The sequence below is a fragment of the Propithecus coquereli genome, unplaced genomic scaffold, assembly GCF_000956105.1.
Source record: "Propithecus coquereli isolate 6110/MARCELLA unplaced genomic scaffold, Pcoq_1.0 Scaffold124, whole genome shotgun sequence".
NCBI classification, from domain to species: domain Eukaryota; kingdom Metazoa; phylum Chordata; class Mammalia; order Primates; family Indriidae; genus Propithecus; species Propithecus coquereli.
This window is the reverse complement of record NW_012136525.1, coordinates 4,560,621-4,585,040: the sequence shown is the minus strand read 5'-3', so window position 1 is coordinate 4,585,040 and position 24,420 is coordinate 4,560,621. Positions and strand designations below refer to the sequence as shown.

The window sequence follows — 24,420 nt, the reverse complement described above, 5'->3', positions numbered from 1 at the left end:
GTATCCCATTCAGACAGGGGAAAGATGGCGGAAACACAGCAGCTTCTGGTCCGCAATGATCCTGAGGTCCTGCTGAACTGAATTAGGCCCTCACTGGCCTGCCTGGGAGGGCTGCCAGCCCACTGTTCTCTGGTTCGCGGCTTCTCCTCCGAGGTTCTTCTTTGTATTGCCCTCCTTTGTCGTATCAGAGGAAGGCATTGCAGATGATATCCTCCCTGGGGCTTGCCCAGTTTTCTTGGCCGGCTTCTTGTCCATAAAAATTTAGAGGCCTAAGGGTTACTTTAAGTCTTGAACAACTGTGATGGTTTAGTGCAGGTCGTGGCTCCTTTGACAGCATGACCGTCTTAAAACCTTAGACGTTTTGCTATGTGCCCCAGGCATATCTATGTGCCAATAGCTAATAACCACAATGATGTTTATTGCAGTTATTCTGTTCTAAATGAACCACTGCCTGTTGCGTTATGGGAGAGGGGCAGACAATTTGTCTTTTTGGTTCCTAAGTCTCTGGGTTAGAAGGATCCACATGGATAACTGACATAGAGATTAGATCATGTCAGTCCCTAATGCAAAAAGTAACCACTACGGATCCTGGAATTTCAGCTTGACACCAGGACTGGCTAGCACTTTGGGGCTGTCTCCCTTAGGGGGTACGTAAGTGTATTTTGCCTGTGGGAGCCACCTTCCTTTTCAAGATGAACCTAACAGTGGATAATTTGAGTCTATCAGTTTTCTGTGGGAGGTCACAGCTCTAGTGTCTCTGTCTCTCTCTCTCAACTGAGCCAGTTTGTCCAATTCAAATGATTTTTTTTTGAAACCGTATATTTAATTCAGCTTTTGCTTTAAAACACTTTGTTCCATTCAGAGGTGTTGACAATGGACTTGATGGACACAACTGCCCTATGCTTGATTTGTTCCATGAAGCAAGCTGAAGTCCTAATCAACCTTTCTTGTACAAGGTCTTTTAAGTTTTGTTTAATTCTTTTTGAGGATGAGGAGCATTTGCCTCCGTTAACCTTGAAAATCCCCGTATTTCTGGACTCTCTGCTGTCCATTGCATTGCTGCTTTCTAACTGGCCAGATCTTTTCTGAGTTCATCAGTACCTTCCACTACATTGTCAGATGCAGCTGAGTAGCCACCACACAATACCAACAGTCTGTTTTCAAACCTCTTCCTGGATATGCAAGTTTTTAGGCACATTATCTGCCTTCTACATTATCACAGGTGACAGTTCTTTAAATATTTTGCCACTTGTAACACAGATTGCCTGCAACAGCCTCCAGTAAAGCTTCTTCACTGCTCATCTGACCCCTGGGCCAATGTCACACATGTGAAGTTTTTGGTTATGGCGTCTTCTCACTTCTGGCTACTAATGTCTGAATCAGCGTGGAGAGACTCGATTCTGCTGTGGTGACAAATCGGTCCCTGAATATCAGAGGATTTGAACAACAAAGGATTGTTTCTCACTCACGCTTCTACAGCTTCAGCTGGGGCCCAGGGTCATGGAACCTGTCCGGAACGTCTCTCATTCGGACAGAACAGCCATCGTCTTGAGTGATGCCGGTCTTTGCAGCCGGAGTGAAGAAAGCTCTGGGGCTTTCCCATTGGAAATTAAATATTTTGGTTCAGAAATGACTCGCATCACTTCTGCTTACAACTTACTGGCCAGAACTACTTGCCTGGTACCCCCCAGCCACAAGTGAGCTAGAGAGTATAATTCCCCATGTTCCTGAAAGGCAGAGGGCCGGAGACATTTGGAAAACAGCACTATTGACTGTCACGGGAGGGGAATGGGATGAAGCAGCAGACTGCAAGCGTATGATACTGACAAGCTCTCTTGGGATCCTCCCTGAAAGATGAGGAGTTCCGCCATCGATCTGTGCGGCACAGATGTCTAATGCATTTCTTTTCCAATATACAGCTTCATTGAAGTGAAAGCTGTTAGATTTGTCTCTAGTGAATTTGGCAGCAGCAACATCATCACCATCACCACTTTGTAATTGACATCATCGCCATCATCAAAATTTGATTAAGCATCTAATTATAAATAGAGCTCATCTATAGGATATGTCTTTGCTTTTGTCCTCTCCCCATCCACTTGGTCACAGGGAAAGTCCAGGAGGAGGGAAATGGTCACAGTGCTTCCAAAGACTAAATTAATAGAAGGGGACTCTAGGTTGAAGAGTTATGCTATCAAGTGCCTGCACAGCATATTGATTGGTTTGTAGGACCAGCAGGTGCCATGTGGTCTTGCTAGTGGTGGAACACGGTGTTTGGTCGGAGGAGCTTCCACTGGGACACCCTGAATTGTTGAAGGACACCAACAGTGAGCTTTGCTTGCCCAGAGGTGGGACAGGCAGAGGAGGGACATAAGTTCTGACTCCTCACCCCTATTTCCAGTGGGCTCTGAGTGGTGAGGCTTCTTAGGGAGAGTGTGTGCACACGTGTTCACTCAGTAGGAGGCGAGGGAGCTGACCACTTGCCACCCCCTCCTAACAGCAGGGTTCTGTGGGTGACAGGGCAGTGAAAAGAACCATTCCCAGAGATTACTCAGAGAAACAAGCCTAAGTCTATGACCACCATTCTCTCTTCCCGGAGGAAAACTACATGGTTGCTAACACCAGGGTCATGATAAGTGCGTACACACACACACACACACACACACACACACACACGCATGCACAGACACACAGAGCAAAGTAAAAATTTAATAAAAAGAAGCCTGGATGATAGAATAGAATGATTATTTATATGCCTGGGATAAGCACATTTTAGAGTTTGGGGCAGAGGTAAGAACATAAATGGTTATCAAATTATGTGCCGCATTATATGTGCTCATGTTGTTTGGCACATACATCCACTTTTAGGTGGTTCTTCCCCATGGATGCACTTTTCTTCTCACCATGTGCCCCTGATCTGATGTGGATAGTGTGTTCCACTGGAAGGCCAGCATGGTCCTGGGAGGACAGGAATCCCTGGGGTCTGGTCCCAGTTGTTGGTTTCCAGGGCAGCCCCTTCTCTTGGCTTTCCTTCTACCCCACTGACAACCCCTCAGCTTCCTTTGCTGGCTCCTCTTCCTCCTGAACCTGAATGATAATTGAAAGACTTGATCCTGTTTGTTTCTCTTCATTGTCCATATTCTGTCTCTTCAGAAGACTTAAGTGCCATGGATTTAAATATTTCTAAATGTTTTCAATTTATGTCACAAATTTCTCTTCCATATTCCAGACCTGAATAAACATCCGCTTCCTTGATGTCTTCATTTGCATGTCTAATTTGCCTCCCCGATTTAATATGTCTAAAAGTGAGGTCTGGATTGATCCCAACTTGTTTAACCCCTAATCTTCCCTTAGTTAATAAATGGCAACACTGACCTACCCAGGGGCTCAAACCAAAAACCTGACATTCATTGCTTATTTCTCATGTCCTGTTGATTGCCAATTCCTGCTGATCTACTCCTAAATCTATCTCCCCAATCCTCCAGGCTCCTCCCCACTTTCTCTCTACTCCGCCTACCTTTCCCTTGTTTATGTCAGCACCGACTTTTCCCCAGACTACTGCAATTTCCTGGTCTTTCTATTTTTCCTTCTGCCTGTTCGTAATTCATTCTCCTCGCAGCCTCTGTGTAGATCACATCACTTCTCTCCTCTGCTGGAGAACCATCACGGGCTTCACATCACCCTTACGACAAAACCTGAACACCCCACCCTGCAAGATCTCACCCCTGCTTCTTCTTCAACTTCATCGTGTGCCGCTCCCCTTCTTGCCCATTTTCCTGCCAGCACACAGACTTCTTTATGATGCTTGGGCACCCATGACCCTTCTGGCTCAGAGCTTTTGTGTTTGTCAGTCCAGATGCTCTCCCTCACTGGCCCCATTCTCATCTTTCGATTCTCAGTTGAATTATTGTCTCTTTAGAGGGAACATTTGCAACCACCCTCCTCGGAGTTGAATCTCCAGGTTCATTTCTGACACAGTATCTCATTTATTCTCCTCAAAGCATTTACTACGATATGTAAATAGGTTCTCTATTGTTTACTGTTGAAAGTTTCTGTCTAGAATGTGATGTATTTATTGCACGAAAATGTAAGCTTATAAGAGTAGATATTTTGTCTAGATCACTCAGCACCTGGCATCAGGCTGGCACCCAGTAGGCGCTCAATAAATACTTGTTAAATAAATGAATGATCCCTGTGACCGCTGCAAACATCTGATTCTAAATACAACAAGGAAAAAAAAATCTGTGCTGGCATGAAGTTGGTGCTCAGTGAAAGCTGGGGAAAGGATCACCTGTCACTGGAAGATGTTTTGCAGTGTCTATGGATGAAGTTGTGCCTCTTGTCTTCTTTCACCTGGGAACTGGCACTTCTGAAGGTGTGATTTTACTCAACTTTAATATATGCTTGGGAGGGATGCTCTAGACATAGGGTTTTTCTTAAACATTTCTATTTCACAAAAGAACTAAAAACAGAACTCTGATTCATGAATTTGCTAATGGCTTTTCCCTCCCAGAGGAATCTCCCCAGGCACAGTAAAAGCTCTCTTGGGGCAATAGCCTCATGCCTGACGTGAACGTAACCATAGAACAGCAGCTCTGCCTGTGGGGCGACGGGCAGCACTGGCCAGGCTTAGCCCAAGGGGTACTCAAATGGAGGTTCCCGCCACGGTATCAGGCTGTGCACCCTTGTGGCAGAATGTAGTTCCTTCCCATGCTTCTCTAAGGTTTGTTTTGAAGATGTACTGACCTAGTTGACAACCTCACGAATAAAAATGACAATGATGAAAACAAACATGCAAATGAGTAATTCACTATAAATTTTGAAAACAAAATAAAAAAGAATTTGTTGTTTTCCTTTTCTTCCCTTTAAAATTTTTTTTGAATGGAGCAACTGTTGTGTAAAGTCTAAATTGCTTAATTGCATAGCCTGTAAATGGCAAGCGACTGGGTGGGTAACTCGGTGCTCTTGCTTCCTCTCCCTTCGCTGAAACATGAAGGGAGTGGGAGCCCACAATCCCCGCACGGAAAGGAAGCAGAGGCTGCTGTCCGCCAGGGCTTGGTGGGGAACAAGCCTAGAGAGTGAGGATGCAGTGAGTTCTAACACTACATCTTCCTTACCTGCTCAACACCTGACCTCCTCCCCACACAGCACAGCCGGAGTCTCGCTTCTCTCCTCCCCCCGCCCTCAAGGAGTGAACTGCTGAGAACCACTGTGGTTTGAAAATGCTTTGTGCAATACAAAGAACTTTTAGATGCATCTTGTGGTTTGAGAGTACCTTTATGTGTCATTCTTATCATGATCTTCAGTGAGCTCTTACTAATGATCTAATATGCACAAGGAGCTACACAAACACTCCTTGTGGTTGTCAGCCAATTTATTTTGGCCACAGCCAGCCAGAAAGGAGGAAACTGAGGCACAGAGAAGCAAATGTCGACCCTACCTAGAAGTGGCAGAGTGAAAAGATCAGTTGAGCCCTCCCTCACCAGACCCCAAACTGTCTGATCTGGTGAAGAAAAGCTATGTGGTCTCTGGTAGAAACGGATGGAAAATATTTCTTACCTCCTTCCTCCTGGACAGTTAGGGAAAGAGAAAACTGGTCCCTAAGAACAAACTTTACCTTATGCAAATATTGCCAAATGGATCTTCTCTGTAACATGGTCTAGGAGCAGAGGCCATCTTTCTGGTAAAGCACCTAGAATATGGCTGGTACATATTAGATGCTCAGTAAATGTAGCTTTTTTTTTTTTTTTAATCAAAACTCTCACATACCCCCTTTCCACTCACCCTCTCCTCCCCTTTCTTGGCAGCCGCTGTAAGCAGAATTTCCACATGCATCCCAGGGTGGCTGGGAGCAAAGGATTTTCAGGGTGCGCTCCCCCTCCTCCCGGGCTGTGACAGCCCTGAGATGCCACCGTCTTCCGGCTCTTTCCTGCCTCATGTTCCCGGGAGTCTCCTGGAAAACTTCTCATGGGAAGGGCAATGATAGACTTCCCACCCCTTTCTCTATTACGTCTTTGCAATGCTATCCCCCTGGAAGGTCTGCACAGGAGGTTCTCTGGGAGAATTACATTGGAATACAATTGAAATGGAAAGCTTTCGAGACATCTCGAAAATACTTCCTCAGTAGATATTGCAGAGGCTAGCAAATGGGTCTTTGTAAATACAGAGGGATCACATATGGTATAATTTCTTCCCTTAAATTTCTGGATGAGTGTAGTGGGGCGGGGTGTGTCCTCTTATTGATGAAATACACTGCGCAGGTCAACTCGGTAACCGAAATGAGGAAAGCCGATCACCAGCGGGGGTGGCGGGGGTGTGGTGGTCGGGTCCCGGCGGCTGCCGGGGCTGCGGATGTGAATGTGTGAAGGCGAGAGGCGTGCCAGGAGAGCGCGGGAAAGATAGCTGGGGGGGCGAGTGTGTGCCTGTTTGCGCCGCGCCCCGGCTCGCGGCAGCCCCCGGCTGGGCGAGGGGTGTGATGTGGGAGTGGGGTGGGAGGGGGCAGCGGGCGGGGCCTGCCACGTCACTTGGAGAGTGTGCTGGGGAGGAAGGGCAGAGCCGAGAGCCGAGCCGCTGCAGCTGCGGCGGCTGCAGCGAAGGCTTTAGCCGCGGGGAGGTGGGTCCCCGCGCTCCGGCGCCGGGGCAGCCCCAGGGCCCTCTCCGAGGCCTGCGGCGCGGCTCCTAGCGAGGAGGTGACGGCTGCGGCGGCTGGAACTGCGACCTTGGCCAGACAGAGCCCCGCGGTGGACGTAGGGCGGAGGCCGAGCCCCGCCAGGAGTCTCTGCCGAGCCGGAGGGAGGCGCATCTGGCGCCTCGGTGCCAGCGGCAGCCTGGGGTCTTGAGCGGCTGGAGGAGCGCGGTGGGCGCCGGGAGAGGAGAGCTGGCCGGACTGGAGGGCGGACCCCCGCGTCCGGGAGCCCGGTCTCGGGCACGGCTGGGCGAAGCCAGGCGTCTTCCCGGGCGGCCAGTTTCACACGCGCCAGTTCGCGGCTCCGGGCATCCCAGTAAGCCGTAGCACCGAGGCGCGGGCGACTGGAAGCGCAGAGCCGGGTCCTTGGCGCCCAGGTCACCTCCCCAGACCCAGCCTTGCAGGGACCAGGAATTCAGGGCTCAGCGACCCCAGCGCCAGGTCAGACCGCGAGCCCCACCCTAAGGAGAGGGCGCAGCCGGGAGCGGGGAAGCGGGCGCCGCGCTCCAGGGGTTGTGTCGTGGGCGCCGTCCTAGTGGCGGGGAGCGCGCCGCGGAGGGGGCATGAGATCGGAGAAATCCCTTACGCTGGCGGCGCCGGGGGAGGTCCGTGGGCCGGAGGGGGAGCAACAGGATGCGGGAGACTTCCCGGAGGCCGGAGGGGGCGGGGGCTGCTGTAGTAGCGAGCGTCTGGTGATCAATATCTCCGGGCTGCGCTTTGAGACGCAGTTGCGCACCCTGTCGCTGTTCCCCGACACGCTGCTCGGAGACCCTGGCCGCCGAGTCCGCTTCTTCGACCCCCTGAGGAACGAGTACTTCTTCGACCGCAACCGGCCCAGCTTCGACGCCATCCTCTACTACTACCAGTCGGGGGGCCGCCTGCGGAGGCCGGTCAACGTGCCCCTGGACATCTTCCTGGAGGAGATCCGCTTCTACCAGCTGGGCGATGAGGCCCTGGCGGCCTTCCGGGAGGACGAAGGCTGCCTGCCCGAAGGTGGCGAGGACGAGAAGCCGCTGCCGTCCCAGCCCTTCCAGCGCCAGGTCTGGCTCCTCTTCGAGTACCCGGAGAGCTCCGGGCCCGCCAGGGGAATCGCCATCGTTTCGGTGTTGGTCATTCTCATCTCCATCGTCATCTTTTGCTTGGAGACCTTGCCCCAGTTCCGTGCAGACGGTCGAGGTGGAAGCAATGGTGATGGTGTGAGCCGAGTCTCCCCAGTTTCCAGGGGGAGTCAGGAGGAAGAGGAGGATGAAGACGATTCCTATGCATTTCATCCTGGCATCACCCCTGGGGGAATGGGGACAGGAGGCTCCTCCTCACTCAGTACTCTTGGGGGCTCCTTTTTTACAGACCCCTTCTTTCTGGTGGAGACTCTGTGCATTGTTTGGTTCACTTTCGAGCTTCTGGTGCGCTTCTCTGCCTGCCCCAGCAAGCCGGCCTTTTTCCGCAACATCATGAACATCATTGACTTGGTGGCCATCTTCCCCTACTTCATCACCCTGGGCACCGAGCTGGTGCAGCAACAGGAGCAGCAGCCAGCCAGCGGAGGGGGCGGCCAGAACGGGCAGCAGGCCATGTCCCTGGCCATCCTCAGAGTGATCCGCCTGGTCCGGGTGTTCCGCATCTTCAAGCTCTCCCGCCACTCCAAGGGGCTGCAGATCCTGGGCAAGACCTTGCAGGCCTCCATGAGGGAGCTGGGGCTGCTCATCTTCTTCCTCTTCATCGGCGTCATCCTCTTCTCCAGTGCCGTCTACTTCGCAGAGGCTGATGATGATGATTCACTCTTTCCCAGCATCCCCGATGCCTTCTGGTGGGCAGTGGTTACAATGACCACGGTAGGTTATGGGGACATGTACCCAATGACAGTGGGGGGCAAGATCGTGGGCTCTCTGTGCGCCATCGCTGGGGTCCTCACCATTGCCCTGCCTGTGCCCGTCATCGTCTCCAACTTCAACTACTTCTACCACCGGGAGACAGAGCAGGAGGAGCAGGGTCAGTATACCCACGTCACTTGTGGGCAGCCTGCGCCGGACCTGAAGGTGACTGACAATGGACTTGGCAAGCCTGACTTCTCCGAGGCCACCCGGGAGCGGAGACCCAGCTACCTTCCCACTCCACATCGGGCGTATGCAGAGAAGAGGATGCTCACCGAGGTTTGAGCCATGCAGGCAGGGCCTGCAGGAGAAGCGGAGCACTGAACAGTCTCTTAGGCTTCCTTCTCATTCTCACTACTCCCACCCCAGCTTCAGTTGACTTCCTGACTCCCTCCCCTACACCCACTACCTGGCGTCGAGGACCAAACACCTGGACTGTCAGCTTTGTGCTTGATCCTCGTGGCATTCAAGGTTTCTCCATCTCAGTGACATTTTTGAAATTCCAACGGAGCCACCAATCATGGCCATCTTCTGTCACACGGATGAGATATACATTTTTGTCTGACCTTCCCTCAAGACTCTGATTTTTCACATCCGGGACTTTGTAATATCTTTAGGAATGGCAACGTCAACAGAATGGAAACCAGCCATACCTGGGTCCTGTCTCTCTCCTTAGTGTCCTTTGCTTTGGGTCTTGCACCTCTCTTAGCTTCTAGCCACTTGGTAACTAGCAGAAGCTGAAGGACAGAAACAGTCCTCACCTGGCTGTTTTATTCCAGTGCCCTGTAACACCTGTTGGCTGTCCTACAGAAGACCTGTGGTAGAGCCTTTATTTGCACCACCTCAAAATAGGTTATTCAGTTCTAATCTTGGATGGAATTAGAGAAAATGCAATCAAATTTGACCATCTGGAGGACGTGAGGGTCAGTCCCAGACCAGAGGGGCCAATGGATTCTTCCAGGTGTGTTCTGCACAAGAGGCACTGGCCTTTAGTCTACATGTAGTCCTTCCCACTCTGACCCCCGGATCCTCTCAAGCCTCCAGGAAGGCTCCTTCTCAGAGCCAAATGCTCTTTCTGTGCAAGTGCCTTCCTGTGCAAAGGGACTGGAAAAAGGGAACCACAGAGCCAGGGGAAACAGCTGAATAGAGTCAAGCAAGTGGCTTGACCACTTGCTTGTCTGAAGCAAGGTGCCACTTAAACAGATGCTGTCATCCCCAAGGGGCAGAGGGATCCCGTTGCAGAGGCAGCTTTTTCTCCCTCATTTTCCCCCAGCCCTCTCTAGCCCTCCACCCTGCTTCCTGGGCATTCGACTTAGGATTGCAGTTGAAGGCATTTTAAAGCAAACTGCAGCTTAAACCCACAGACAGGTAAAAGTGTAATTGGATGCCAGCATGGGTTTCTTCCCACTTTATGGGCAGTGAAATACATCGTTTAGAGTAAGGAGCAAGCATTACTCCTTTGCCAACAGCCTCACTGTGAGAGGTTTTTGCTGAGTCAAGCAAACGCTTGCCTGTTTACCCCTCGGAGCTGCATCTGGCCTGCCCTCACTGGTAAGGTAAAGTGGTGGTGTTCCCATGTGGGCTAAGCCACCTTCTTCTATTGGGAAACCACTGCCGCCCACCACCTGCCCGCCTCCCCTCCTTTCTCTCCCAGTAACATTGCCATTCATTTTTACCTTTGATAAACTGTGATGTACTATTCTGAGCTCTTCTGGGTGCAGTTCTGAAACCAAAAGGACTGTTAACATGTTTTTAATGTTATATCTATGCTTTAAGACTCTTGGATGAGAATTTTTTAAAAAGAATTATTTTGTCAAAGAGCAACTAACAAGGGGGACAGCCTTTTGAGGGTTTGCTTGAGAGGCAGTGTGGCTCCTACCAGTGCCAGATCTAAATCTGGATTTTGTCGCAGTTTTACAGGGTAACTTTGGCACCACAGTCCCTCTTTGTGCCTCAGTTTTCTCACCCATTAAATGGGAACACTAATGTCTTCCCCTCCCTACCTCATGGGGACTGTCAATGAACTCATCTGGGAAGCTGGAGATGATGCTATGCAAATGCATGAACTTTGGTAAAGAATTTGATTTTCAGTTCATTACCCTGTGTCTCCATCCCCCAAGGCAAGGCCTGTCCCCAGAGTTCCTGCCTTGGGTTCAAAGCTCAAGGATAGGCCATTACGGACCATTAGCTCCCCGAAGCCCTCCTGGGCCTCTTGGACTGAGCCTCAGTCTTTCTTCTTACCCTTCAGAAAGGAGGGTGCTCTTTAGATATGTTCGGTTGGATTCTTCCAGGGCTGGAGGTCACCTTGACTGGGAGCTTGGCGTCTCCAAACCTGAAATACAGTAGGAAATAGAGGTGTTTATGATTCAGAAAATACCTGCTCTGAGGCCAGTACTAGTTTTCCAAATATCTTCAGTTACTCCTGGCTATTTGGGAAAAGAAGAGATGAGCCCATTCCAGAGGCAAGAGGAGTGCTCCCAACTGAGAGTACAAGTTGGGACACGTGTGCGTGCATCTCTGTATGTGTGTATGTGATCATCCTCATCACCATCACTGAGAAAACCTTTCTTTTTCGAGTCAGAGCATGCCTGAAAGTAAAGGGTTTGTGAAGAGCCAGGCTCTCCAGGGACTCCAGTTGCCGTAGCAACCTTCCAGAGTGTTCTCTCCATCTTCTGATTTGTGCATCAAGGGAAAACAGGGGACCACATATTCCCAGCTTCTCAAATGGAAGCACCTCCCGTATATTGGTTCTGAGGCTGGTGGTGCCAGGACAGGGACAGGGACCTTTGGAAAATGTGGAGGAAGCAGGTCCCCAAAACTTCCTCCCCGGACACTTCTTCCTGATTTCCCCACCCAGTCATCGAAGCTGCCCCATCTTACTCCTGACTCTTCGGACACTTGAGTGCTAAGCAGCTGCCAGTTAAACCAACATCATTGGTGTGTTTTTCAAAATGATAAGGGGAGCCTGTGGAGAGGACGATTTATCCCTGGAGGGGCAGCCAGGCTGTGCTCCCCAAGAGTAATAATGGTCTTAGGTACTATGGAGTTCTCGGCTGCTCAGAAGGAGGCTCTTCCCTGTTCAAGGAGAGACAGACAAATGCGACTCCTTCCTCCCCAGCAACAGTCTAGCTCCGGGGAGGAATCTCATAGGCGGTTCTTTGTAAGGCGCTGAAGAGAAACCGAGAGGCTGTGGCCCGACCTAGTTTCTGTGAAGGATTCTGTCAAGGGATCCCTCTCCGACCCTGAGCCCCTCCACGCGGACGCCGCTGAGCACCGAGAGTGTGCACCGTGTGTTCCGGACGGCCCTGCTGGCGGCTCACAGCGGCCAGGGACGGTGGGGCCGGAGCCCTTGCCCCGCCTGGCTCGAGCCAGCAGGAGCTCCTCCCAGGGGACTTCCCGGAGACGGGGCACTCCTCCTGCCTGTGCGTCCCCAAGGAGCAAGGAGGGACAGCCGCCTCCTGGGCGTCTGAGGTAGGTTGTACTGGAGGGAAGTGTCCTTCCCGGCTTAGTCCTTCGGGCAAAATGAGAACCCGGGGTGGGGGAGAGAGGAGGCGGGAGAGCCTGTACTTGGGCAGAGACAAGGTTTTGATTTTCTTTCCTCAGAGGCCACCTCACTTTTTTGTGTGTATTTTTCTTTGCTCCTTCGACGTCAGTTTCCTTTTTCTCAATTTCTGTCCCTTTGATGCTGCTGCCCCCTTGGTCACTCATCGCTTTTCCTGTGCACATTTCCCTTTGCTTTTCGTCCTCACTTTCTCTGCCTTTTTATCTTTTCTCCAGTTTTTTTTCCTTCTGGTTCCTCCCCCCGCCCCCCACCCTCCGTGTTGTTTTAACCTCTTATTCCTTCCAAGTGTGTCTTCCTGGCTCTTTCGCGCTCTCTCCACCTTTGTGGTGGCTGGGAGCACCTAGCGCTGCTGTCGTGGTCGCACACTGGACTCCAGGACAGCTGTGACGCAGGCTGTGCGCCGAGGAGGTCGGTGTGCAGCTGGGGGTCCCCTGTGTCTGACACCTCGCTGTACCTTCCTTTCCCACCACATACCTCTGCAGGGGGGAGTCCTGAACCTACCACGTGGGATGAGACTGCTGTGGGTTTAGAAAAACGTTTCCCAGAAATTTCCAGGACCTGAAAGGATAAAAGAGAGAAGGGCGGGGGGAGAGAATAAACCTGAAAGGTCTCAGATGAATGCCCTGCCAAAGAGCCCTGCAACGTGCCCAGCTCAGGGCCCCCAACCTTAAGGGGCTTGCAGATAGGGCAAAGACAAAGGAACAATAGAAATAGGAAAATAAACAGAGAAAAGGGGACTTAGGAGGAAGGCATGAGATTGGAGTTAGTCTGGAAAAAGCCTTAACTTAGGAGCGGCCTTACAGTTGCCCTTAATCCCCTCAAAGGTTTCCTGAGGATCTGGCTGGCGTTTTGCTTGTCTGAAGGCAAAACAAAAAGAAAGGACACAAATCTCAGGGGTGCAAGGAGCAGGGATGACACGCTTTGACGAGATGGATTGACACCCACCAGCCAGTCCGTAAGGAGAGTTTATGGACCTTCCCTGCTGGACGTCTTAGAACATGGGGTCAATCCTGTCTGCATCAGACATCAGGATGGCCCAAGGGGCCCCCAAAGGCTGAAGACTGTGCTAGCAAAACTGGCACCAGACAACATTTGGGGGTTCATGGAAAAGTTCTGAAATAGGATTGTGGTGATAATCATACTACTCTAAAAATTAACCTAAAAAACCCATTGAATTGTGAAAAAAAAGCAACATGAGTCTAATAACCTAGGAGTTTTACATCTTGGCTGGGAGAATGGTTTGTTTTTATAAATCTAGAAGTTTAGCATCTCTAAAGATGGATATCTGGAATGGAATGACAGTTTTTTTCTTCTGCCACACGGGGACACTTTAGAGCTTACATGCAGTTGTTCCTTGCTGTTCATGCACAATACCAAGAAGTGCGTGTGTGTGTGTGTGTGTGTGTGTGTGTGTGTGTGTGTGTATGTTTAATTTTGACATCAACTGTTGTGGGATTTATATCTTTTTTTGCTCTAAAGGTACGTCAAACCATTTTTTAGTAGTGTAGGGCATAATTAGCACATATTGAACTATGATAAATATGTTGGATGTTATTCATTATGTAGGACCCAGGCAGTGAACTTGTCCAAAGAACTTATACTTTGACAGCAAAAAAAAAAAAAAAAAAAAAAAAAAAAATTAAAAAATTAAAAAAAAATCCCCACAAATAAACCCAAACCCCACCTGATCCCTGTACCTGTAAACTTAGAATTCCTTAAGAAATTGCATAGGAGCCAAGGTTTTATTTTTCCTAAACCCTTCTCCAAACTCTTCCCTAGAGCAGTCATTAACTCTTAATAAGCCGTTAACCCTTAATAACCCATGATGAGGTCCCAGGAGTCTTTGGTGCTTTGGGCAAACAAATGAAGTGAGAGGTAAGAGCCTTCGTTTATCTTGCTTGGCCTGCTCCACTATTATTTATCAGACTTTGTTCTCTTGCCCTTATTCGCCTTGTGCTCACAGGCTCCCTTCCTTCTCTCCCCTCGGTGCTTTTCCTCAGATGCATCTTCCTGTCCTACGGCTCGTCATTCCTCCCCACCACCGCCCGAGCCCTTGCTTTTTGGTGGCATTTCTGTCCCTCTGCAACTCGACATACATTCCGAGATAGATTCCCAGAGAATGTTGTCTTCCCAGGACAGTCTGGCTGGAGCTGCCATCCTGGCTCAGACTGGTTTCGACCGTGTGTTACTGCCACGGGAAGGACAGCGTGCTCTAATTCTAGCTTGTCATCGTCACTTACGGGAGAAAAAGAAATCCATTTATTAAGCTGTAAGATTTCCTCCTTCCACTCCACTTTCTACAGGCTGCCTCGGGTTGCACAGATAGCTCATGGCAGAATAAGGTCTGGAGCTTGGCGGTGGGTGGGAGAGGGATCTTCCCAGATGCAGGCCCCTGGGAAAAAGGACAGATGGGTTTTCAGGTTGCCAGGTCTCCCGATGAACCACTTTCCTGTTCTGGGCTTGAGGTCCCCGTGGGGTTGGAGATTGCCATTTTTTTCACATCCCTTTGCCCTGAACTTGAGAAAGTGGTTCACCCTGCCTCTGTGTCCCTTCTTGGTCCTTGTCCCCTTGCCCCACATGGTGCCCTAAAAGGGGAGTGGAAAACTATCTGCAACCACTTTTGAAGGGTTATCCCAACAGGATAGTGACTCCCTCATTCTCAGGACAAAGAAGAAAAGGGTCCTGCACTACCTAAGTGTCATTAACACAGGTCTAACCTTGGCTATCACTTGACCTAGTTGGGGTCTAGCTTGCTGGGGCTTATGACAATTAAAAAAAAAAAACACAACTGCACCCTCATTGTTACTCTAAAGAGAATTTCTCTTAGCTGGTCATGAGCCCCGCACATATGCTGGAAAACCTTCTGGAACCTTAAGCAGTGTCTGCTGCAGGCTGCAAGGAGCGCAGACAGACCCTGGCTCTTTGGTGAGAGCAAAGCCGACATTTCAAAAGGAAATTGCAGCCACGCAGTCTGCTGGCGCTGCTATTTTTGACATGCTTGCTGTTCTCTCGGGGCTTGACAACCGCTGTCTCCAGGAGACAGACAAACCTGCTCCTGGCAGCAGAGACACTGCTTTGAAAGAGAACATAGGAAGACAGTCCTGCAGCTGGGAGGGGCAGGACATGCCACTGGAAGCTCGGCACCTGGCAGGGCCGCGGATCTAAGGCTGCAGGATTGATCCTCCCTCGCCCAGTGAATCCTGATCCCACTTTGCACCCTCCCCAGCGATAGCAGTTCTCAGGAGAACAAGAAGGGCACCATTCATTTGCAAAGCGTTTTCACTTGCGTTCGGGGCTTTCGGGCATCGTGCTGTGTAACAAAGTGGTTCAGAGCAGGGATGCTGGAGCCAGATTTTTGGGTTCAAATCCCTCCTTTGCTGGGTGACCTTGGGCAAGTTAGGAAACTGCCCTGTGCCTCAGTTTCCTTCTCTAGCAAATGGGGGATATTAATAGTACCAATCTTATAGGGCAGTTTTGAGGACTGAATGAGGTCATATATGTACACTGTTTGCATACAACATTGGCTTTTATTATCATTATTGTTATCCTACAGCAATGAAACGAGGTAGTAAGCTAGGCACTGTGTTCCTTTTGGCAGATGAAAAAATCGAGGCTCAGAGGGGTTGTGAGGTGTTCAAGGGCACACGCGATGTGTGTTCCATCGTCTTCGGTGGAGACGGAACAGAACGGAACACAGTGCGGGTCTGAGTGGTGCTGGGCAAGAGGAGGGAGCGAAGCCTTGGCTCCAGGATGTGCACAGGGGCTTTTATTTACGTGCCGGTTGTCTCTGTGTGACGGCAGCCGGTGTCCTCTGCTTTCATTCCCCATGAGTCTCTGAAGGCGCATGGAGATACGTATATACGGTACCTATGTGTGTATCTCATGCACGTGGAACATCTTCCACAGGGGCCCTCCCTACTGCCGTCACTCTCCTCCTCCCTATCACATTTTATAACGACATTTTTAGGGGTCGACGCTCCGCCAGAGCCTTCCTCACACACTTCCTCACATCTTTCTCCTGGTTTAGCACGAGGGACAGAACCCACGAGCTAGACCCCAGCCCAGAGTTTCGTACACTGTTCCAGTGGCTTCCAGACTTCCCCCACCCCTGTCCTCCTCCCCAGCATGCGTTCTGTTGCCCAGCCACCTTGACATCCCACCGCACCCGTCCCCACGTTGCAGGTGCGGGTGGTACCATTCACCATCGCTCAGGGGCGTTCCAGCTTTCCTGTCCTCCTTTAAGGGGAAGGGGACGGGAGATCCTGTAGTTGGAAGAAGCCAGCTCCCCTACTCATGTGGGTCTCCATTTGCCTCCACTCTGACTAAGAGCATCGATGACAGCTGTCACTGGGAGTCCCCACACAGGCCAGAGTATTTTGTGCACCCTGAGCACACTGCTGTTACCACGATACCCTCTCACAAATGGCCAGCCCAGGCAAGGCGACGGGACTGCCCTCACATTTCTGAATCTGGAGCTTCTTGGCTTGCTTGCCTTTGGAGTTAGAGACTGGCTCTGAATCACTGTTTATTAATCGTACCTCATTTAACCTCCCAAGCTTCAGTTTTGTCATCTGCAAAATAAAGAAGCTGATATCACTTGCCTCACAGTTGTTCTGAGGCTCAAAAGAGGCCGCCAGTTAAAGGGTCTAGCAGAAAATGAGCTCTCAGCAAAGCACGGCTCTTCCCTCTGCCAGTCAGCTGAGGGGCCCTGAGTGACACCAGACGCCCACCCGAGAGTAGGTCTGGAACCACCTGCACGTCCGAGAGAGGCAGGGCCCCTGCCAACTTCAGTTTTGTCCTCTGAAACCAACATTTCAATGAAATATGACATACAAAATAGACTCAGGAGAGCTGTCTATTTTTACCAGAAGGCTCTTTGCCTAGAGGATTCACAGCAGAATTTCTTTAAATAATTGCACTTATGATGTGATTTAATATACAGAAATGTAATCTGAATATGTCTTGGAAGAATAGGATGGATATACTGGTGATATTGTTTTTCAGGATAGTTTGTTTCCAACCAAACTAGTATGACGATTCTCATTTAGCCCTTCCCAGGAGCCCCGAGCATTGCAAAGGGCAGTGGTGAGGGTCACGGATGGGCAGGATGTGAGAGCTGGAAGGGGCAGCAAATGCCTCTTTTTATGCAGGAGGAAACCGATGCAGAGAAGTGAAATGATTAACCCAAGATCACACGGGCGGTTTAGGGCAGAGCTGCAACCCAGATTTTCTGACTCCAACACTAGCACAGTTTTCCACGGAAAATGGAAGCCTAAGAACTATTTTTAAAAAATTTTAAAAAATATCTTTATTCATTTCCTACCCAACCACACCCTTTAGCAGAGCTGCCCATAGGATAAGGAATTAAATGCTTTTTTTTTTTTTTGAGACAGAGTCTCACTCTGTTGCCCGGGCTAGAGTGCCATGGCGTCAGCCTAGCTCACAGCAACCTCAAACTCCTGGGCTCGAGCGATCCTCCTGCCTCAGCCTCTCGAGTAGCTGGGACTACAGGCATGCGCCACCATGCCTGGCTAATTTTTCTGTATATTTTTAGCTGTCTAATTAATTTCTTTCTATTTTTGGTAGAGATGGGGGGTCTCGCTTTTGCTCAGGCTGGTCTCGAACTCCTGACCTTGAGCGATCCACGCGCCTCGGCCTCCCAGAGTGCTAGGATTACAGGCGTGAGCCACCGCGCCCAGCCAGTTAAGTGCTTTTTAACTTCATCTCTCCCTCCCCTGACTTTCCAGGGTGCAGAGGCAGCAGGCCTAGCTAGAAACACCCAGAATCAGATAACAGCTTCTGGATTTTTAAGGAAGGACTGTTGACCGTCACTGTAGTGAGGACCGAAGCACTGGACAAAGAGCGACTCTGGCCTTGGCAGCCAAGTCCTGGGCTTCTAACCTCACCGATTAATAGATTCTTTAACCATTCGAGCCTTTATTTTTTCTGTTAAATTTAGTGGCTGGGTTGAAGGAAACTGTCATAGATTGGAAATGAGGACTGTAGGGGGTTATTTGGGGCTTCTGTATTTCATAGAGGAAAGAAGTCACGCAGAAGGTTAGCAACTTACCTAGGAGTGCTGACTTCTGATGCCCTGGGAAGCAGAAACCAGCTTCGAGACTCTTGCCTGCACTTTGTTGCCCTGATAGAGAAAGAGAAGTTAGTGTTAGGCTACAGATCTTTCATAAATCACATGCCTAGGGCCAGGAGGAGAGTTTGCAGAAGCCCTGGTAGCTGAGCCATAAATCAGACAGGAGCGCCCCGGCTGCTTTAACGCAATTTGGCATTGCTGGAAAGAGAAGAAAGGCCTGATATGGTGGGGAAAACAGCTTGTGTTCCCTGCAGAAGACTTTGTCCTGTGCGTCGGGGAAATGATGACATTGACCCGGGAGAGCGTACCCGTGTGCCCCTGCAGGAGCCCTGACACATGCCCACCGACTGGATCCTCTGCTCACCTGGAAGCGTGTGTGTGCGTGTTGTTTTATTTTTGCTTTTTCCTGCACCTGCAACCTTCTGGTACACAGTCTTAATGCCTACTGAAACTCCGACAGCCTACAGAGTGCCTACTCTAAAACTGTGCAGATCGCTCCTCACACGAGGGCCTCCAGAGTCGAAGTTGGCTTGTTTGCCAGAAGTGACGCAACATTAAGAAGTATTGGCAGATTTCACACAGATACGAATTTTTGGTTTCTTTTGAAAAGCAAAAGGTCTGATCTTGTTGATCCTGCGTGTCTGCTTTCCAACCACCAGCAGCAGGAGCTGAGGCGCAGCTGCCCCTCCAGAGGGCAGGGGGTCCCCTTTGCCCAGGGCCTGTCCTTCCCGGGGTTCCCTGCCGCTGAGGCCGGAGCCACCTGCCCGCGTTCACTGTGCTCAGAGCATCGTTTTTCTCATAGGAGGGAAACGTTTCTCTCTATGCACATTTCTACCAAAGGTTAGAAAACCAAAGACGGATAGGATGTCATGTTTAGGGAAGACGACGCCTGGCCTATGTCATCTGGTGACCCCTGTGGACGTTGGTGCATGCGGCCAGGCTCCAGAGCCTTCCTCGAGGATCTCATCTAACTGACCCGGCGTCGACTATCTGGTTTAGAAGTGATGGGCAGGTGGGGCTGGGAGTATGTGCTAGAAAAGGTAGTGAAAGCAGCAGTGAAGGCGGCCAGCCGAGAGGAGACAGGTTCAGCCAATGGTGAGGCTGCAGGGAGAAGAAGGTGTTCTCTGTTCAGTTAAGCAGCAGGGGAAAGCGTGATGCAATTCAGAATTCCCGTCTGAAATGATGACAGTGACACATCAGGCAAACTTCGGTGTTCGGGGATTTCCGATTTGAGGACTATCTCCAGCTTCCGTGAAGTTCCATCCTGGGACGCCCGTCCATTCCTGCTGGCTGGGGCTGAGGGGGGTCAGAGCAGGGATTCATAAGCAGCATCGAGTGGTTTTCCTGACAGCAACTGGCTGCCCAGCTGGGGTTGTCTGTGCGACGCCAGGACATCCCCTGATCCCTGTCGCGTCTCTTCCTGGGTCATTCCCAGCTGGTTTCAGCTCTCAGGTGGAATCTCTTGTCTTTGAGGTTGATTGGGCAGAAGTCAAATGGCCATGGAGTTGGAACTGTGTTCAACATGATTGCTTCAGGAGGGAGATAAGAAAGGCTTTCCTCCTTTCTCGCTTTACCCCTGATTCCGTTACAGTATTTCAGGGCCAGAATTCAAGAGGGAAGTTGCAACAGCAATTAGGGCTACAGTCAGTGCAAAATCTGTAGGATTCCAAGAGTGAGGTAGATTTCGTTCTGGTCATCTCTTACTGGGGACATCGTTTGTTTCTGAAAACAAGAATTCGAACCCACCCCCAATATTTGCCCTTTCCAAGGGGACAGAAAAAGTTAAATTAGGTTGGGAATCCATCATGAGCCTTATATTTTAATGCCAGTCTGACTCTTTTTCCAATAGATGCATTTCTGGAAAGTTGTTGTTGTATGCGTATGTAATATTAGGTTATTAAGTATGAAATGTCCAATTTCCTTAAGTATTAAGTTTGACAGCTGATATCTCTGACATTTCAGTTTGACACTTCTTGTTTTATTTTTATTGTGAAGGTGCATCCTCAGTCTTTCAAACACATGGTTTGGCTTATGATTATCTTTCAATTTTTTTAGAGCAATTTTTGTGAAACCATAGATAAGTCAAAGATTTGTGTTATTTTCTAATATGAGTTCTGTCATGGAACCAGTGCAGCACAGACAGCTTGAAATATCGACGAAGTGTTTGGGAAAGAAGTGGCTAATGAATGCACAGTACGTCGATGGTTTGAGAAGTTCCATTCTGGTGATTTTATTCTTGCAAATGAGCCACTTGGGCTACCTGAAACCAAGGTGGACAATGATGAGCTGAAAGCTGTAGTGGAAACAAATTCATCTTAGTTTACGTGTGAATTAGCAGCAAGGTTTGACATTACTAATCTAACAATATTGGAGTATTTGAAACAAATCAGCAAGGTAAAGAAGCTGGATAGATGGGTTGCACATGAGTTAAATGAACGTCAGAAGAGACATTGTCTCGAAGCTTGCCTTTCTTTGCTGTCACGACATAAAGGCGAACTATTTCTACACCACATTGTTACATGGGATGAAAACTGGATGCTTTTTTGACAATCACAAGTGTTCAGCACAATGATTGGATAAAGGTGAAGTGGCAAAAGACAGTCCAAAAAAGAATATTCATCAAAAAAAGCTAATGGTGTCTGTTTGGTGGTCCAGCGCTGGTATTATCCACTACAGCTTCAGGGAACCTGGTCAATCGATTACAGCGGATGTCTACTGCAACCAGTTGGATGAAATGACGAGGATGCTTGCAATTAATCCTCTGAGATTGGTCAACAGAGACAGGGCAATCCTTTTGCGAGATAATGCTCGACCACATGTCACACAAACAACGATACCCAAACTACAGCAGCTGGACTTGGGAACTCTCTGTCATCCACCATATTCACCAGACCTTGCACCCACTGACTACCACTTATTCCAGGCTTTGGACCATTTCTTGTAAGGAAAAATATTCAATTCTACACGAGATGTGGAAAATGACTTTCACGATTTTATCTCCACTTGCTCTCCAGGCTTCTTTGTGTTGGAGATATACTAAACTAAACTTGTGCTTGGAAATTGGACATTTAATATTTCATGACCTAAGAGAATTATTTTTCTACCGGAATTGTTTTTTTGTTTGTTTATTTTGTTTCGTTTTGTTTTGAGACAGGTCTCGCTCTGTTGTCCAGGCTAGAGTACAGTGGGGTCGTCATAGCTCACTGCAACCTCAAATTCCTAGGCTCAAGCTATCCTCCTGCCTCAGTCTCCCTAGAAGCTGGGTCTACAGGCCTTTGCTGGCATGCTTGGCTGATTTTTCTTTTTTGTAGAAACAAGCTCTTGCTCTTGGTCAGGCTGGTCTTAAACTCCTGGCTTCAAGTGATTCTCCTGCCTTGGCCTCCCAAAGTGCTAGGATTATAGGTATGAGCCATGGTACCTGGCCTAGAGGTGCTTTTTAATAAAAGTGGGCCCTTTCCCATTTGAAAAAACCATGCAATGTAGCTAAACTTAAAAGAAAGCATGTAGTGAACAGAAAGATGATCCTATACTATTTTATAGCATACTTTATACAATCATAATTCCTTGCTCCAATGGAAGGAAAAGCAGTACTGTGGCATTAGAAATGATGAAGATTTCTGACCAGATTTGAGGAAAAAAAGAGCCTTTTTTAATTGGAGGAATTAGAGGATACTTTTCAAAATGAATGTTCAAAGTGGGAACTCTGGGAAACTCTGTTTTAACCTTCTCCTTTTCAGGGGGTGATATCTGCCCAGCCTCAAGGGAGTCGGCGCCCGTGCCTCCACCCACTGGCAGGCAACTGTGTGACCAAGGACGGTTAGGAACCTCTGAGCCTTGGTTTTCTCCTTTGTCAAACTGGGCCATTAATAGACGTCCCTCATGGTGGCTGGTGGAATTAAAGGAGGCACGGCCTGTGGTCCCAGCGCCTGGCATGTAGTAAGCACTCAGTAAAAGTTAGCCATTGTTTCCATGGTCTCTTTCCTCTTTGCCTGCTTCCATCGAGTACTGAGGCATAGGCAAAGCCTCGAAATATTGCCCAACCTTTAGGAGCAGTTAAAACCACGTGAGCTCTCAGAAATCAGTCTTTTGGGAAATGCGTGTGTGTGTGTGTGTGTGTGTGTGTGTGTGTGTCTATGTGTATATATATGTGTGTGTGTAATAGCGTCTTTTACTTTGTAGATTCAGGCTTTCTGATCTAACAGTGACCGTGATTCAGCTGTTCAATCACCAAACACTTGGTCATAACAGAGCCGACTCATGCAGAGGGGATTCACACCCTTTCAGAGTGAAAGCTGCTTCCATGCTAAAAAAGCCAGCGGAAGAGAATACCCAGGGATTCTGATAAATAAGCAACGAGGCGACTTATCCATTCAGAATCCCTGGGATCTGCGAGCACGTCCAGCGAACCTGGGGATTAGCTGGGAGACTGAATAACTGCGTGTGGAGGGGTCACCCGCCTGACTCACAGGTTGGCCACAGAGAGACAATGAGCTCTAAAGAGACACGCGCACACAGGTGGCACGCATTCCTGGGTGCTGGGGAGGCTCCCAGATGGACCTTTTAGGATGTGTGTAAGGTCAACGCTCTCCTGTGGAATTATAATGCAAATCAGTGGAAAGTATGAGCCAACTTACAGATACTGTATTTGCTTCGCATACATTCCAGGAATGTATTTAATTTGCAAGTAATCAGCTGAATCTACTTGATATGTAAGTAGAGGTTAAGGCAAAATGACATGGAATAACTGAGCAGGAAGAGACTTCTAAAAGTCATGGAATTCGTTACTCAACTCTGCATTAGAAAAATGTCCAAATCATTGCAGGCCTATTCTGAAAAATTCCCAGAGACAGAGAATGCGTAAAATCCATAACATAGATTCCTTCAAGCTGTTTGTGTCTGAGCTTCATAATCTCTGTTGTCAGGATGTTTCCTCATATCTCAGTTACCCATCTCCTGCTGTGCGTCAAACTTCCTTCCTCCTGTGCTGTCTTCTCCTAAAATGGATCCTCAACTGACCATATTACCTAGAATAACTCATTCCAGAGTTCCTCAAATGTGCTATGCAGAACACTAGTTCTGTGTGGCATTGCTGTGGAGAAAGAATCCCTGGGCACTGTGTTTCAGAAACACTGCCTCTTGGAGACACAATGCATAGGAACAAAAAATTAAAGTCTCGGAGAAGTCCTGCAGTAAATAATCCTATTTTGCTTTTTTAATCCAGTGTTTTTTAAATTATTTCTACCACAGAGTCTCGACCCCAACCCCTTTTTAGTAACTTCTGTTCACATCCCACAAAGACTATAATCCAAGGAATATGTCTTGAAACACTCAGACGTCTGAACCTTCTTGCAATGGATTTGAGTTCATGGACCATTTTGTGGCTTCCTATAAATCCTCTTAAAGTTCTCCACACCCCTCTTGAGTTGTGTGGAAACAGAGTGTTTCGATAAGGCTCTAAATGGTAAGAAAGAAGACATCTCTCCCCTGTTGCCCTTGAAAGCCTACTTAAGTAGAAGTCTGAGCAACCAACAGTAAGAGTCGGTTTGTTTGTTAGATTTAGTTTCTGTTCCACTTCGCTTGCGAATGCCCGCAGCCGGGATGCACTTTGCCAGGCGGATGAGGATGCCCGCGTTGCTTGCCTTATGGTGTAACAGCCCGATTTCTGTGCATGTTGTTAACCAAATCAAAGATCGTAACACCGCGTTTTTCTTCCACCAGCACTTTTTTAACTAAACCAAACCTTTTAACGAAAACAGCCAAGTATAACCGTCACTAATTATCCTATTTATGAAATTTTATTCATGGTCTGAGCAAGACACAAAGAAATCTCAGCAGTGAACTGTAGGTAACCAGGCTTTTCAATATTCTTTCCCATCTTCCCAAACACTGTTTTCAAGTACGCCATTGCTCTTTCTCTCTCCCAAAGTACTTCCGGTGCTGACTCATCCCGGCTGGACCTGGTTCCTCTAGTGCTTGGATTTAAATTGTCCGGGGACCTCTTTTTTGCTAGATTTTCTTTGCGCTACCGAGGGCCTCTTACCTCTGATTCTTCTCTGCTTATCCCGGAAAGGCTGGAAGCGTGCCGTCTGCTTCTCCGCCAGCTGGTCCAGGACTAACTTTTTCTTCCGTGGTTTCCCTTCGGAGGTGAAAGGAGAAAGGATGTAGTTGTTCTCGCCTGTTGTTGTACCTGTTCGTTTTCTGGACATCTTGAGCC

The 24,420-nt window shown here is 49.0% G+C and overlaps 1 protein-coding gene across 1 annotated transcript; it reads left to right on the top strand.

Annotated features, from left to right (window-relative positions):
- Window positions 1–6,398: 6,398 nt before the first annotated feature.
- On the top strand, window positions 6,399–10,638 carry KCNA6 (potassium channel, voltage gated shaker related subfamily A, member 6). Its single transcript, XM_012637848.1, has one exon. The coding sequence runs from the start codon at window positions 7,246–7,248 to the stop codon at window positions 8,836–8,838; it is 1,593 nt and encodes a 530-aa protein (XP_012493302.1). The 5' UTR covers window positions 6,399–7,245; the 3' UTR covers window positions 8,839–10,638.
- Window positions 10,639–24,420: the final 13,782 nt, after the last annotated feature.

Coding starts and splice junctions, on each gene's coding strand:
- KCNA6 (XM_012637848.1), top strand. CDS start 7,246: ATGAGATCGGAGAAATCCCTTACGCTGGCGGCGCCGGGGGAGGTCCGT.